The sequence below is a fragment of the Elephas maximus genome, chromosome 1 (genome assembly GCF_024166365.1).
Source record: "Elephas maximus indicus isolate mEleMax1 chromosome 1, mEleMax1 primary haplotype, whole genome shotgun sequence".
NCBI lineage: Eukaryota > Metazoa > Chordata > Mammalia > Proboscidea > Elephantidae > Elephas > Elephas maximus.
In genome coordinates, this window is record NC_064819.1 from 46,872,263 (window position 1) to 46,885,993 (window position 13,731).

Here is a 13,731-nt window from a genome sequence, read left to right on the forward strand (position 1 = left end):
TACCTGACTGGTACGCTGGCTCCAGGCTCTGGAAACAATCGCTGCTTCCCCGTATTAGTTCGTTCTCCATCTCTAAATCTGTGTTTGTTGTTCAGGGTTCGTAGATTGTTATGTATGTGATCGATTCACTTGTTTTTCCGTGTCTTTGTTGTAAGAGGGATCCGAGGTAGCGTCTGCCTAGTCCGCCATCTTGTTTGAGCTCGGGCTTGAAATTTTGAAGGAGGCTATGGATGAGGGGAGTTAAAGAAACTGCTATTTAGTAGCAGGGCAAAATATACATAACACCTCAATTCCATGATAATCTTCTTTCAATTCTGCAATTCAGAGAAAAATAACTAAGCTGGAACTAAAGCATTAGAGACAGACCAACCAAATATTCTCTCTCTAGGTCTAGGAAATAGCCATGCTTAGTCAATGCTTTTTCTCTCAGGAGGTTAACTTATGACATATTTCTCATCTGCGAACTGTTGACACTAAAAAGTGATCTCTAGATTCCAGTCTGAATCCCATGTTCAGAGTGGTCACACATACCAGAAAGTTCTGTGAGGCTGGCAGTGATGGACAGTGAAGGTCCCCATCAACACCCTCACTCCAAAACCCCTTGGTTGGGGCCTAGCAGCAAATGGAATCTTTTTCTGTAGTTACACAAGGGACTGTCCCCATTGGAATGTCATTTTATTCAAAGGTCTAGTCAATCTTGGGTCCTCTGACTTGGGGAATACCAATGCGAGGCTCTGTCTGCTATACCTGAGGGAGGATCAGGACCTACCATTTGTGTGTGTGTGTGTGTTTAATCTCACCGAATTCTTTCCACAGATTTCAAATGCAGTTAATTTTATCTGAGCTATGAAAATTAGCTCTGTATTATCAAGACCAGACATGTTCAAACACATCCATGTTGTCTAATTATGGTAAAAGCAACCTGCTGTTAAAGGCCTGCAGAACAAGCAGGTTTGCTTGGTGTGCCATCTCTGTGACTAAAATCTGGGACAAGACTCCCATGGAGCTGTTAGGCTGCTAGCAATTTGATATTTTCAGGGAAAAGGTTCAAACCTGAACTCAGGTCTCCAAGTAACAGCTGCTTGAATTAACCAAATATAAAACCTTTGCAGGTGCGTTGTTGCTGAAAGACCACATACTCCCCTGATGCAGAGTGGAGAAGGTGGAGCATACAGCGGGGCTGGATGTGTACTTGTGTGTCTGCCCTGGGACAGCTGAACAGGTCGCATTCCCACCTTACCTCTGATCCCCTTGTTCTGAATGGTCAACCTGACATTGTAGCTCCCACAGCTGTGAGTGTACTGTTCAGAGCTGTAATAGATCCCGAACCCACTAAGAACTGTATTCGCCTTGTAGGTGCACGAGACTTGATTGTGAAATCAAAGGCTATATTGCCAAGTAGGATGACTACACATTTAATCTATTTTGTATGCACTGTCACAATAAAACGTATACTCTGTAGATGAGGTAGACCAACACGATCTTTGTTTTTTCTAAATTTCATTTATTTTGTTGTTGTTGAGAATATACACAGCAAAACATACAGCAATTCAACAGTTTCTACATGTACAATTTAGTGACATTGATTACATTCTTTGAGTTGTGCAAGCATTCTCACCCTGCTTTTCTGAGTTGTTCCTCCCTCATTAACTCACTGCCCCCTAAGTTTCCTATCTAATCTTTGGAGTTGCTGTTGTCAACTGGATCCCATACAGTTCTTAAAAGAGCGTAATGCTCAAGGCAGACATTTTTTACTAGATAAGCTAGACTATTGTTTGGTTTTCAGAAGATTCAGGGGATATTTTTGGCTTAAGGTTTAAAGATTATCTCAGAGCAACAGTTTCAGGGGCTTGTCCACCCTCCATGGCTCCAGAAAGTCTGGAGCCCATGAGAATTTGAAGCTCTGTTCTGTACTTTCCCCCTTTTGATCAAGGTTCTTCTAGGAATCTTTGATCAAGTGTTTAATAATGGTAGTTGGGCACCATTCAGTTCTTCTGGTCTCACGGCAAAGTAGGCAGTTGTTCATGGAGGCAATTAGACACACATTCTATATCCTCTTCCCATCCTGACTCTCCTTCTTCCTCTGTTGCTCCAGGTGAATAGGGACCAATTGTTGTGCCTTTGATTGCCACTCGCAAACTTTTTAAGACCTCAGGAACTACACTATGAACAAGGACCAACACAATCTTAACACAAAGGTGAAAATGGGTGTGTACTGCACTGCCCCAGCTCAAATCATGACTATGACAATTAAAAAGGCAAGTTGACAATAATGTATATACTGAAATGAGCCCATTCCAATCCTGACTGTGTAAATGATGAGTTCACCCCGTTCTGTACCCACCAAGAAGCAAGAGCACTTCGATGGTGTCTGGGTGCCTCATAAACTTCCTGGAGTCAAGCTATTTAATAAGCTCTTTCTATATGCTTTGAATTAATGTGTTCCCAAGGACAAGGGCATACAGGCAATATATTATCTGTAACAAACTCAAAAAGCAGAGATTTCCCAAACTGGCTAAACATTGAGAACACCGGGTACACTTTACAAATATGTATAAATTATTGTTCGCTTTTCCTCACTTACTCAGAACCTGCAGGGAGGCAAGGAGAGAGGAACTGAGAAATCTTTTGAAAAACTGTCAAACTTTCGAGGTGATCTTGATGACTGGCCAGACTCGGGAGCCAGGGTTGAGGGCAGATTTTAATGTGCACAGAGGCCACCTGGGGATTGTGTTAGAATGCAGATTCTGGATCACAGGGCTTGGGATTCTGTCTTTCCAACCTGCTCCCCGGTGGGGCTGATGCTGCTGATTCTCAGACCACACTCTGAGTGACATGTTGTGAGGCACCCCACCTCTAGGTGGGTTCTGCTGCCTCTGGGGTTGCATTGGGGCCACGGATAAATCACTGCAGTCAGGTCTCCAGGGTACACACACTACTCCTTCAGTCTTGCCTCACTCCCTGCTTCCCCCCACATCTTGCCTGGTGGCTGGACCTACTCTTCACAAAAGGAGGACTCAAGGCAGGGATGGCCCTGTGTGCCCCCTCCAACCATGGGTGTCCTCATCACCCTGTCGGCCCTGCATCAGCAGGAAGTGGAAGTGCATTAAAGGTGATGGGCTTACCAGATGTACAAGGCTTGTTGTTGTTTTAGCTGCTGTCCAGTTGGCCCCTGGCTCATGGAGACCCAAAGCAAAATGGAATGAAATGCTGCCCAGTCTTACGCCACCTTCATGGTCAGTCGTAGATGAGACTGTTGTGAACCATAGGGTTTTCGCTGGCTGATTTTCAAAAGTAGATCACTAGGCCTTTCTTCCTAGTCTGTCTTAGTCTGGAAGCTCCACTGCAACCTGATCAGTATCATAGCAACATGCAAGCTTCCACTGACAGATGGGTGGTGACTGAGTATCTTAGGCTGGGTTCTCTAGGTTATATTATCCAATAGGCAACGTAAGCATGGTGCTTACCTTGCTTACCAGATCATCTGTAGTGAACAATTTCACATTTTTTCCCCATACAAAAGATTCTGTTTCTAGGTATGGCTGGCATCTTTCTCTCTCCCAACCCCACAGCACCGTCCTACAGAATCAAAATCTCTCTTCAAATTTACAATCCCTGACAGGGACAGATGACCCAGTAAGCAAGGTAAGCACGAGCTCACTTACGCTTATTTACTAATCTGTAGTGAACAATTTCACATAGATTTCACCACATTACTGGTTCATCACCCCTGGTGGTGGCTGTGCATGAGGTGCATTGGCCAGGAATCAAACCTGGGTCTCCTGCATGGAAGGTGAGAATTGTACCACTGAACCACCAATGGTAAAAAGCTTAGGGAGACAATTTTGTTTATTGTCAAGGACCAAGAAACATAGTCTGGATATGCTCTACACCAGTGATGGCGAGCTACAAATCAGGGTTGTGTGGGGAGAAGACACAGTAACACAAGCACAATACTTGGTGGGAGCTCCCATTCTACATTCTAACATGTTAACCAGGCAGAGACAGCCACCCTTTTCATGAAGTCTACAAAACAACGGGAAGGTCGCTCCGTCATGTGCTCCTACGGGGCAGGCAGAGCAAGAGGCTGCTTTCAGCTGGTATGCGAGGCCCCACGTGGTATGCGGGGTCCACCCCATGCACAGAATGGATGTTGAAGGTGGTCCACGGTTGCCAGCAGGCTGGCCCAGGCTCCCTAGGTCCGGGGCTCCTCCTGCTTCTCAATAACAAGCTTGTCTGTGGAATACAGTTGGCCGATGAGGACCTGGGGGCAAAGACACAATACAGGTCAAGAACTGTGGGCCTCTCTTCACTGCAGAAGGTCCGAAAGGGCATTTCTAACATTTGTAACAAAGGAACCTGGCATGACAGGCCTAGTCCCTTCTGGAAACTGCATTTTAGGGTACAGCTCATTCCCCAGATTGCCTTTTCTTGTTCCCTGCACCGTTGAACCCTTACTCCCCTCCAGGGAGAAACCTGAGGTGCACACACACATTCTCCTGACCTCGTCCTTGCGCCTGGCCCAGCCTTGCTCCCTTGGCTGTGCTGGGAGCCCTGAGGCCCTCATCTGTCCTCTTGCTTCCAGCCACACAAAGCCATCCAGGTGTGGGTGCAGCAATGGCTCACCTAAAGTGACTTCCTTTCTCTAGAACTGAGTCCTTCCTTGACAAATGTCCTTCCATAGAGCAGGAATGTGCATCGTCTGTGCTGGGGTTATGTTAGGGGTAAAGAAACAATGCTCAGCTACTTGACCCACCTGCCGGGAGAAGGGGAATTGCCTCCCAGGCTGTCATGTCAGCACTCTCCTTCCTAAGTGTCTCTTTTGCAGCCCAAGGAGTCCCTGGGGGTTCAAATGGCTCAGCTGCTAACTGGAAGGTTAGAGGTTCACATCCACCCAGAGGTGCCTTTGAAGAAAGGCCTGGTGATCTACTTCTGAAAAGGCAGCCACTGAAAACCCTATGGAGCACAGTTCTCCTCTGATACACATGGCGTCCATGAGTAGGATCGATGCCACGGCAACTGGTTACTGATTAGTTTCGGGGGGTGGGTCAAGGATGGCTAGAGGTCTAAAAGATGAACGAAGACTGAATTAGTCAGTGAGGAGGACCATGGGGAATATTTGAGGTGGAGGGAACAGCAAGGATTTGACTCCAGCCAAGGGATAGCACTGAAGAGGCGGAGGGGAGGACAAGTGTGTTGCAGCAGCTGGAGAGATCACTGGCTTCTTGCCACCTTCCTTCTGGCTGCTGACTACTTCCAGACAGCAGCCAGATGGGAACCCACCAGCCTGCCCACTCCCTCTGAGCCTGTTGGCTGTGGGTATGGGCTGCATTATGGCCTGTCAGGGGGGAGTGCACGGGTCAGGTCTGTTTGTCCCTTCCTCATGGTTCGCTCTGCTCTGGGAGCCCTCAGGGCAGGGGAGGACCATACATGTCCCTGGTGCCCAGTGCAGCCTGGCAGACAGTGGTACCCAACAGCCTGCTGATGGGTGAGCAGCAGAGAGGTCTGAGAAAGGAACTGGAGAGCAAACGCAGGTGTATTCTTACAGGTAAAAGACCAGACACCTAGAGCATATGATGGACAGGCGTCTGTGGAATCAGGGACTCGGCAAACCGCAGCCGAGCCCTGGCCTCAGGGTACAGCCCTCAGCCACTCAGCAGACAGATGGGTAGCACCTCCTGCACCAAGCCCCATGCTGCAGTGAGGCTCAGAGAAAGACAAGGCCCCTGCCCTCAGGAGGCTGAGTCCAGGAGAACAGAGACAAGATACATCTAGCAAAGCGGGCGGTACACAGTCTGCAGGGACAGAAGGTCAGGCTGACCAAGGGGAGTGAAGGAGACTCTTGGAGGAGGCAGCTTTTCAGCAAGGCCTCAGGAGTCAGAGGTAGACAAGCTGGAGCCAGAGGCGCGTGAGCATACCCAGGTGGAGGAACTGGTAGTGGGTGCAAGCCCATGGGATAGGTATGGACCTATGGAGAATGTCAAAGACAGGCTGGATGGAGCCTGGGGCTGTTGAGTGTGGATGGGGGGGGGGTGGAGGCGTCTATAAAAGAGAGGTAGGTTAGAGCCAGATCGTAGATGCCACTCATCCTGAGGGACATGGAGAGCCACTAAAATGCTGAAAACAGAGGACTGAGAGATCGTATCTGTGCTTACAAAACATCCCTTTATTGTACTGTGGAGGGGAACAGAAGGATGGAGAGACTGCTGCAGCCAGGGAGCCTGGTGAAGGGCCTACCTGGAGTGTCCGAGAGAGATGATTCTGGCTTGAACTAAGGAGGTGGCAGAAAGTACAGAGGAGGGAGCAGGTCGGAGGATACTTGGGTGATGTATAGAAGGGGAATGAGAACTATAGTAAGACCAAGGTCAACTCACGCAGATACCTTACGAATTGCTGCCTTCATTTTTTGGAGAGGGATTGAGCTCAGAGAAGCCAATCCATGGAGAGCCAGGACCTGACCCTACATCTTCCGATCTCTGCTGCTTTTTCCAAAATACTGCTCCTCCTCCAGTTCCCTAATCATGCTGATTTCTTTGTAACATTGACCACGCTTCATGGTAACACAGTGGTGGTTATCACAGAAAGTATGAAGGGATTCAAAAGCATACTTATTAAAATTGGAGCTAACCATGTGACATAGCTGTGGCAGAGGTAGCTATGCCTGCCCAACATCCAGCTCTCCTTTTTGCTTTCTGGGTGGTGATATATGCAGTTAAATAATGACACTGTCCAGCCTCCCTTGTAGCCAGAGGAGGCCAATGGGGTGTTGGCAGACACCATGGGGCAGGGCTTCTAAGAAAGCTCTTTAAAGGGTCCTGCTTCACCTGGGGGGGCATTCTACTGCCTCCCCCTACTTTGTTTTCATTCTGCCTAGAACACAAATCTGATGGCTGGAACACCGGCAGCCCCCTAGCGCTATGAGGTAATTTTGATGATGAGAGCCATGCACTAAGGAGGGAGAGGGTGGTGCAGGAAGCAGCTGCCTGAGTTCTTGATGAGATGAGCCACCACACAGCCCTGGACAGCTTACCTCCACCTTTTCTTTATGTGAGAGAAAAACAAAGCATCTCTTTTAAAACTACTCTTATTATTTGAGTTTCTTATTACACACAGCCAGACCAAATTCTAACTGATAAAAATTCCCACTATGAATTTCAATTTCAGACCATATGAATAATAGAAACAAATGTGAATGCAGAGAAGGGGGTGAGCTGTGCCCTACAAGTGGAAACAATGTCGCATCACCTGAGGAGAAGGTGACCTTAACAGACAGCTTCTAAGTTCCTAAGGTTTAAAACAAAAATAGATCCTGCTATTTTCTCCCTAAATATTTAATTGCTTTAGGGTATATGGCTATTAATATTTTGATATTTTTCTGCCTAGTCTTTTAATTCATATATAGATTTAAATGTATGGGTGTGCATATAAATATATAATATTTAAATCTGGAATCATATCCACCTCCTTTTTCTACCTAACTTCATATTATGATCATTATGCCATTAGCTGTTCTCTGAAGGATATTTTAAATAACTGTACTATTTCATTGTGAAAGTGTCATAATTTATTCATCCTTCCCATACAATGAACATTTAGATTGTTTCCATTTCACATTGGGGTTACCATTCTTGATACATAAATCTTTTACCACATCTCTAATCACTTATAAAAGGTTTCTAGAAGTAGAATGACTGGGTCAAGTATGAATATTTTCATGGTTCTTGATGGCTCTGGTAAACTGTTTTCCAAAAGGTTCATCTGTTTGTCCAGATGACGCTGCCCCTGGTAGGGCTGTCTGAGGCTTCGGCAGCACCTTCACAACAGAACGAACACACCTGTTCCCTCGCTGTGTGGACACTGTGAGTGCTAATGCACTCACCACTTTCTGTGGCGGGCTAGAGCCAGAAAACATGATTCTTCTGTGTGTGGCCCTTCTGCCGTTTTCCCCATAGACGCCCTGTTGACAGGGTACCATATTCAAAACCTACCACCCTGATCGTGCTCTCTAGATGAGATGCAGCTGTGCTGTGGGGTGGGGTGACCAACTCCCAACACTGTATGTAAAAAGTCACAGAATGAAGAATTAGGGGCAATCCAAAGAGCTCTAGTTTGAAGAAACTTTAAATCAAAATGAATAAAAAACCTTCAAATTTACTGTCCACTTTGACAGAGTATGAATTAGATTAAAAAAAAAAAATCCAAACAGATATAACAGGTTTATAGTCTTTTGGGGGGGGGGGCAGGGAGAATGAATGCAACCTGATCTTAGTAAGATTAACGGTATTAAGAAGGACGTAACATTGAGCACCCTCCAGTCTTGTCCTCCAATGCTTGTGTCTGTGCAGGCTACCCCATCATAAAGGCTCACTCCATGTCCACCAAGCAAGAGCCCACCCAGGCCTGAAGCCTCCCTGGCTCCCTCCCCTGCCTGGACACTATCGTTGGGTCCCTATACACAAACATCTGTGCACCTGTCTCAGTTCCCCTCCAGGAATATTAGTTATTGACAGGGCCTCAGAGAAAGGAGGGAATCACGTCCAGCTTGGTGATGATTCCTTCACAGCATCGTTTAGGACAGTGTAAGCTCACAGGTGACCAGTAAGTACTTGATTCTACAAACACTGCTGTCTTGTACCCCATGGTTATAAAACACGGTGCCCACTAATTTACAGCCCAGATCTACACATGATTATGAAGTGCTTTGGTGGTGAGCTACTAATAGAAATGTGAAAAAGGTAAAGGCAAGTCAATAAAAATAGTGAGGGGACCATTTACGGCAATGAGAATGTCCACCGACTGCTAAGCAAAATCAGATGATTTAAATTTGGCCCAGCAGAGGGTTTAGGCCATAATCCAGAGTGATAGGAGATTCACCTAGAGCAATTACAGAAGAGTTAAGGAAAATATTCAATTCACACAGAGAGGAAATATTAAAAAGTTATCTCCATGAGGGCTCCAGAGTTGAGGTAATAAAGGTTTGTGTAACATTGTGGTCGCATCTATTTGAGCTAGAAAAGGTGTCAGCATACATCAGGGGGCCAGCCTGGGATCAATGTCGCAGTGCTAACGACAAGAGCACTGCTTCTGAGCTGCAGGTGAGAGGGCCTGCTCAAAGCAATCCACAAAGTGCAATTAACAGCTCCAACTGACATTCCCTCTAGCTTCCCAAACTGACTCATACAGCCGCATCAGGGGACAACATGCATAAACTGCTCATGAAAGCTAATTGGACTTTTATTCTACGAAGTTTAGGAGCTGGCATTGGAGTCCATTAGAAGAATACACAGATCACTCAACTCCAAGTAGATGGGGTGACTGTGTGGACCAGAAACACTCATGAGCTCTGAGATTCATTAGACAGAGAACCTGCTGGGGAAGGAGGAGTGGGATCCAAGAAAGTAAAATTCAGTGCAGTTTCTCAGGTCTTCACTGCTTAGTCTTCTGAAGCAGTGTGCTGTTCCCCTTAGAGTCAGAGGGGCTGGGCTCCACCCCCAGGGGTGGGGTATGGCCCAGTATTAGGCCTGGATCCTAATCCTGCCTCCACCACTTTCTGCCTCTCTCAGAGGGTTGTTACGAGAATCACATGAGAGACCAGATATGAAAAAAATTTACCCACCGCTCCGGATATGTCCAGGGCCCAGACACACTAACTGTCATAATGCTGCTGGGAGGATTGGTTCAGAATGGTGCCAGACACGTCACAGGGGCTCATTACAGGTGGATTATGTACACGGCACTGCGCATGGCCTGTGGCCTGTGGACTCTCAGGGTGAATAACCCTGGCCCCAGACCCAGAGCTCAAGGATCTCTAAAGCCTGCCACCCTCTAGCTATAAGAGTCCATGATTTTACAAGGAGATTCACACTGTGAGAGATGGCGCCAGTGATGCTGGACACCACCACCTGGTTTTGAACTTGAGTTTCCAAGTTGACTATCCTCATCTCTGCTCTGGGAGGCGGGCCCACATGTTTCTGACAGTTACTGTAGGAGTGGTTTGGCATGAGGAGGAGGTGCACTGAGCACTTGGAGGTTACTGGAGGGATGTGGACATCTGGCTTTCCTGGTGAAGCAGGGGTGCACTGTCCCTGTTGTGCCCTGCTCTGAGGTTGGCAGAGCTGCCTCGACAGAGACTATTCCTGGGCTGATGGGTGACAGTGCTCAGTCTTGCCTCTGGCATGTGCCTTGCAAAGGTAACAGATGATGATAATATTACTACTGGTAAACATACTATTACTGCTAAAAATAATAAGAGTAGTAGTTAACATTTAACAAGCATTTACTGTGTGACAGATTCTGTTCTAAGGGCTAAGTTAATTAATTAAAACTCATTGCGGTTGAGTTGGTTCTGTTTGACTCATAGCGACCCTATAGGACAGAGCAGAACTGCCCCATGGGTTTCCGAGGTATTCCAACCACTGACCTTTTGGTTAGCAGCTGAGCTCTTAACCACTGCACCACCAGGGCTTAATTATTTTAACCTCTCAACAACTTTATGAGCAAGGTACTATTATACTGTCAATTTACAGGTATTTACAAGCAAACTCCATCTGCTTTGCTTTAATTTTCATTTTTTAGAGGAAGTAGACTTGCTATAAGGGGCATGTCCTTCCATTTCACATGTAAGACAGCATCTTGGTGGATCTCACTGAAAACATGAGAAAAATCACTAGCAACAACTATAATACAACAAACAAAAAACACAACACACCTAAACATAACCTTATTAAGTGTGTAATCTTTAGCAAGAATATTCATGAAACTTAGAAACATAAAACAAGTTTTAAGGAAATCAGAGATATCCCATGATCATGGAAAGATGGACTCCTATAAAGATGTCAATTTTTTCCAAATTACTTTATGTTTAATACAAGAGTAGTAAAAATCCCAATGGGATTGTTTGAGATACTTGACAAAATGACTTTAAAGTTTATTTGAATGAATAAAAAGTCAAGCATAAGAAAATTTTGAAAAGGAAGATATTTAAGCATTTCTGAGATACAATTAAAACAGTGTGACCTTGGCCCAAGGTGAGAGAAATGAACAGAAGAGAGTGCTACAAAGCAGACCCTGTTAAACAGAACACATAAAATCATATTCCTGAGGGCTAGGAGCTTCACTTGAAGGGGCTGCAGTAACTAGAACATTTCTTTGAAGTCTCCAACTGATCTTCATGTAAGTGGTGTATTCTGTTCTATACTTATTATTTTAACATAAAAATGTTTTTCTCAGGTTGTCAAGTAACTCTTGCCCTCCAAGAAGATGCACTCCGTTTGCCCCGTGGCTTTGAGTACCTAATGACATACCCAGCTTGAGAAGCATATTTTTAAGATATTACACTCTTCAAAGATAGCTACGCTTGATGACGGCTTTAGAAGGTGAAAACAAACCTTGAGCCACAAATATAATGATTCTCCGACAGCAGAATTTCAGCCAGTAGGGAGAGAGCTTTTTGTCTCCTGTCAGACCACGTGTTCTAGGTAGCCTGGTACCTGTTCCACCTGTGCTGCACAAGGTGAGCATGATGCCTGTGCCTCTCCTTTGGCATATAACAGCACTAAGCAGATTCCAGTCTGCAATGTTCACAGCAATTCCCACAGGCGAGGTCCCAGTGCAGAGTGCCACCGTGCCAGCCTTGTCACAGTCACCTGCTATAATGAACGTATTTTTCAAAAAAGCAACTTTTATCATACTTTATACTAGCTTTATAAATTTTTAAGAAGCAAAATGGAATAGGGATATGTGGAATTATATGATTGTTTTGGCCTTTTCTGTATAGCAACAAGAGGTATTATAAAACCCAACCTTGTTTTATATAGGTCACATGGTATTCTAAAAATAGCTCCATCTACATGGCCTTTTCTTTCTAGAATCCAGCAGCCTAGATTTTTTCCAAAATGTTTATATATAATAGCATATCGTTACTACTTTCAATCTTGTCATAATTTTATGCAATAGGACAATGTCTGAGGCATTCATTCTGAATCTTTGAAAACTGAGTTACTGAGGAAGTGTACTTGCAGAGAAAAGGCAGTCATTTAAAAGAAGCCAGGGGCTAATCTTCCTGTAATATGAACATTATGTACCTTTTACCCATACACACACCACCTCCATTCCACTCTGTAACCCTTGAATTTTATAGTGGACATTCTCACTGTGGACCGCAGTGGTGGTGGGGGTCGGCCTCTTATTTCCTCCATGATGTTGCAGGCAGAGTGATGAATGAATTCGTATCCCTTCCCTAAATCCCACGTCACAGTTAATACTGAATGTGTTTCATCTTTACTTGCAGGGACAAGAGGGAAACCAGACACAGCTGTTGTGGACTCTCACTAGCATGACCGTACATCATGGTTCATGCTTATTATCTCTGAGTAATTATTAATAAGAGCCCTCTTCGCTCACAAAAAATGCCCTGGTTTAGACAATAAATTATATGGTCACCTTAACTCTTATCCACTGTTGTCAGCTTTCTGGGCCAACCCTTTGTTTTTCTGCAAACAAATGATGGTCCAGTTAAAAGAATAAGCCCACCATGTGATGGCCTCTTTCTCTTGCATTCCAGGTCATTATAGAAAAACAAATGAAAACAATTTAATGCATCTCAGAGAACTGTGGCCTCTAAGGAGCCTGAAGTCGTAGATGGCTGGCCCATAAGGGCTCCTTGTTTCTTCTGTAGGAACGAGTCCATGTTGAATGGAGAGAGACATCGGAGACAGACAATCCTACCAAAGACTGTGCCCCAGGATCACTGGGTCAGCTTATCAGGCACCTGTGGCCTGGGCTCATTGTGACTGGGAAGGTCTGGGGCGAGGTCTAGGCATGTAACAACTACGTTGCTTCTGATAGGCACCCATGACTGAGAAGAAGCACTACTCTAAGAGGATTCAGGCTGAGCACTTAATATAAATACAACATATTTATCCACCACGTGCCTTCTGGGTACAGTTCTTCTGGAAGGAATGGTGATGGACTATATGACCAGAGTGGAGAGGAGCATTTCTTTGTGCCTTACAGTGTTGCTATACATAGGTGCTCTGCCCTGATAGACTTAGTAGGGGGAGGAATACGTCTTCCAATCTTCCACATGCCTGGTTCCTTATAGGAGCTGGGCACCTGTGGGTGATTTCTATCTGCTGGTCTAGACCACTGTGCAGGATGGGTAGACGGCTATCAAACCATAGGCAGCACATGCAGTACTACACACACCCCGATCCACGTAGCCCCAGAGCTGGCCACGTGGGGACACTGGATACCTAGTCTGCTATGCACTGGCCAGGCACCCACGTGTCAGCACTGAAGCATTACATAACCATGGCTCCGTGAAATGCAAGTATCACAACAGCAAGCACGCCATGTTGCTGAGTGTTTTAACCACCGTAACTCAATCACCAGGCCATTCTTGGAACCGGGCAGGACTCAGGACCCAAATGTCATTTCAGAACAAAACCTGGCACTTCCACAGGACGGTGACGAGAACCCAGGCAAACCGCCAGAGATAATGTCCCATCAAAGGTCACACTCCTGCGCTGGGGGAACTCAGGGCTTCAGGACACCAATGCCACAGCAGCAGGGTCTGAGTGCTGGTGCTTCTAGTCTCAGTGATAAGGTGATGTAACTGCTCAGGATGATGCTTCCTGGGACAGCGATTCCAGAAAAAGCCAACTCTTGATTGTAAGGATGGCTATTACCTGCTCTCTGCAACACTTCTGCAAACTTTCTGGAACAACCAGC

The 13,731-nt window shown here is 45.8% G+C and overlaps 1 protein-coding gene across 4 annotated transcripts in view; it reads right to left on the reverse strand.

Annotated features, from left to right (window-relative positions):
* Positions 1-1,516: 1,516 nt before the first annotated feature.
* Positions 1,517-13,731, reverse strand: part of LYRM4 (LYR motif containing 4) — a 174,069-nt gene continuing 161,854 nt past the window's right edge. Inside the window, exon 3 of one of the 4 annotated variants that reach the window (XM_049882823.1) lies at positions 1,517-4,264. In XM_049882823.1, coding sequence (XP_049738780.1) covers positions 4,196-4,264 — 69 coding nt within the window. In that variant the 3' untranslated portion in view covers positions 1,517-4,195. Of the gene's footprint in view, positions 4,265-10,977; positions 11,649-13,731 lie in introns of those variants that run through there. The other 3 variants (XR_007517157.1, XR_007517156.1, XR_007517158.1) reach the window with 3 other exon arrangements.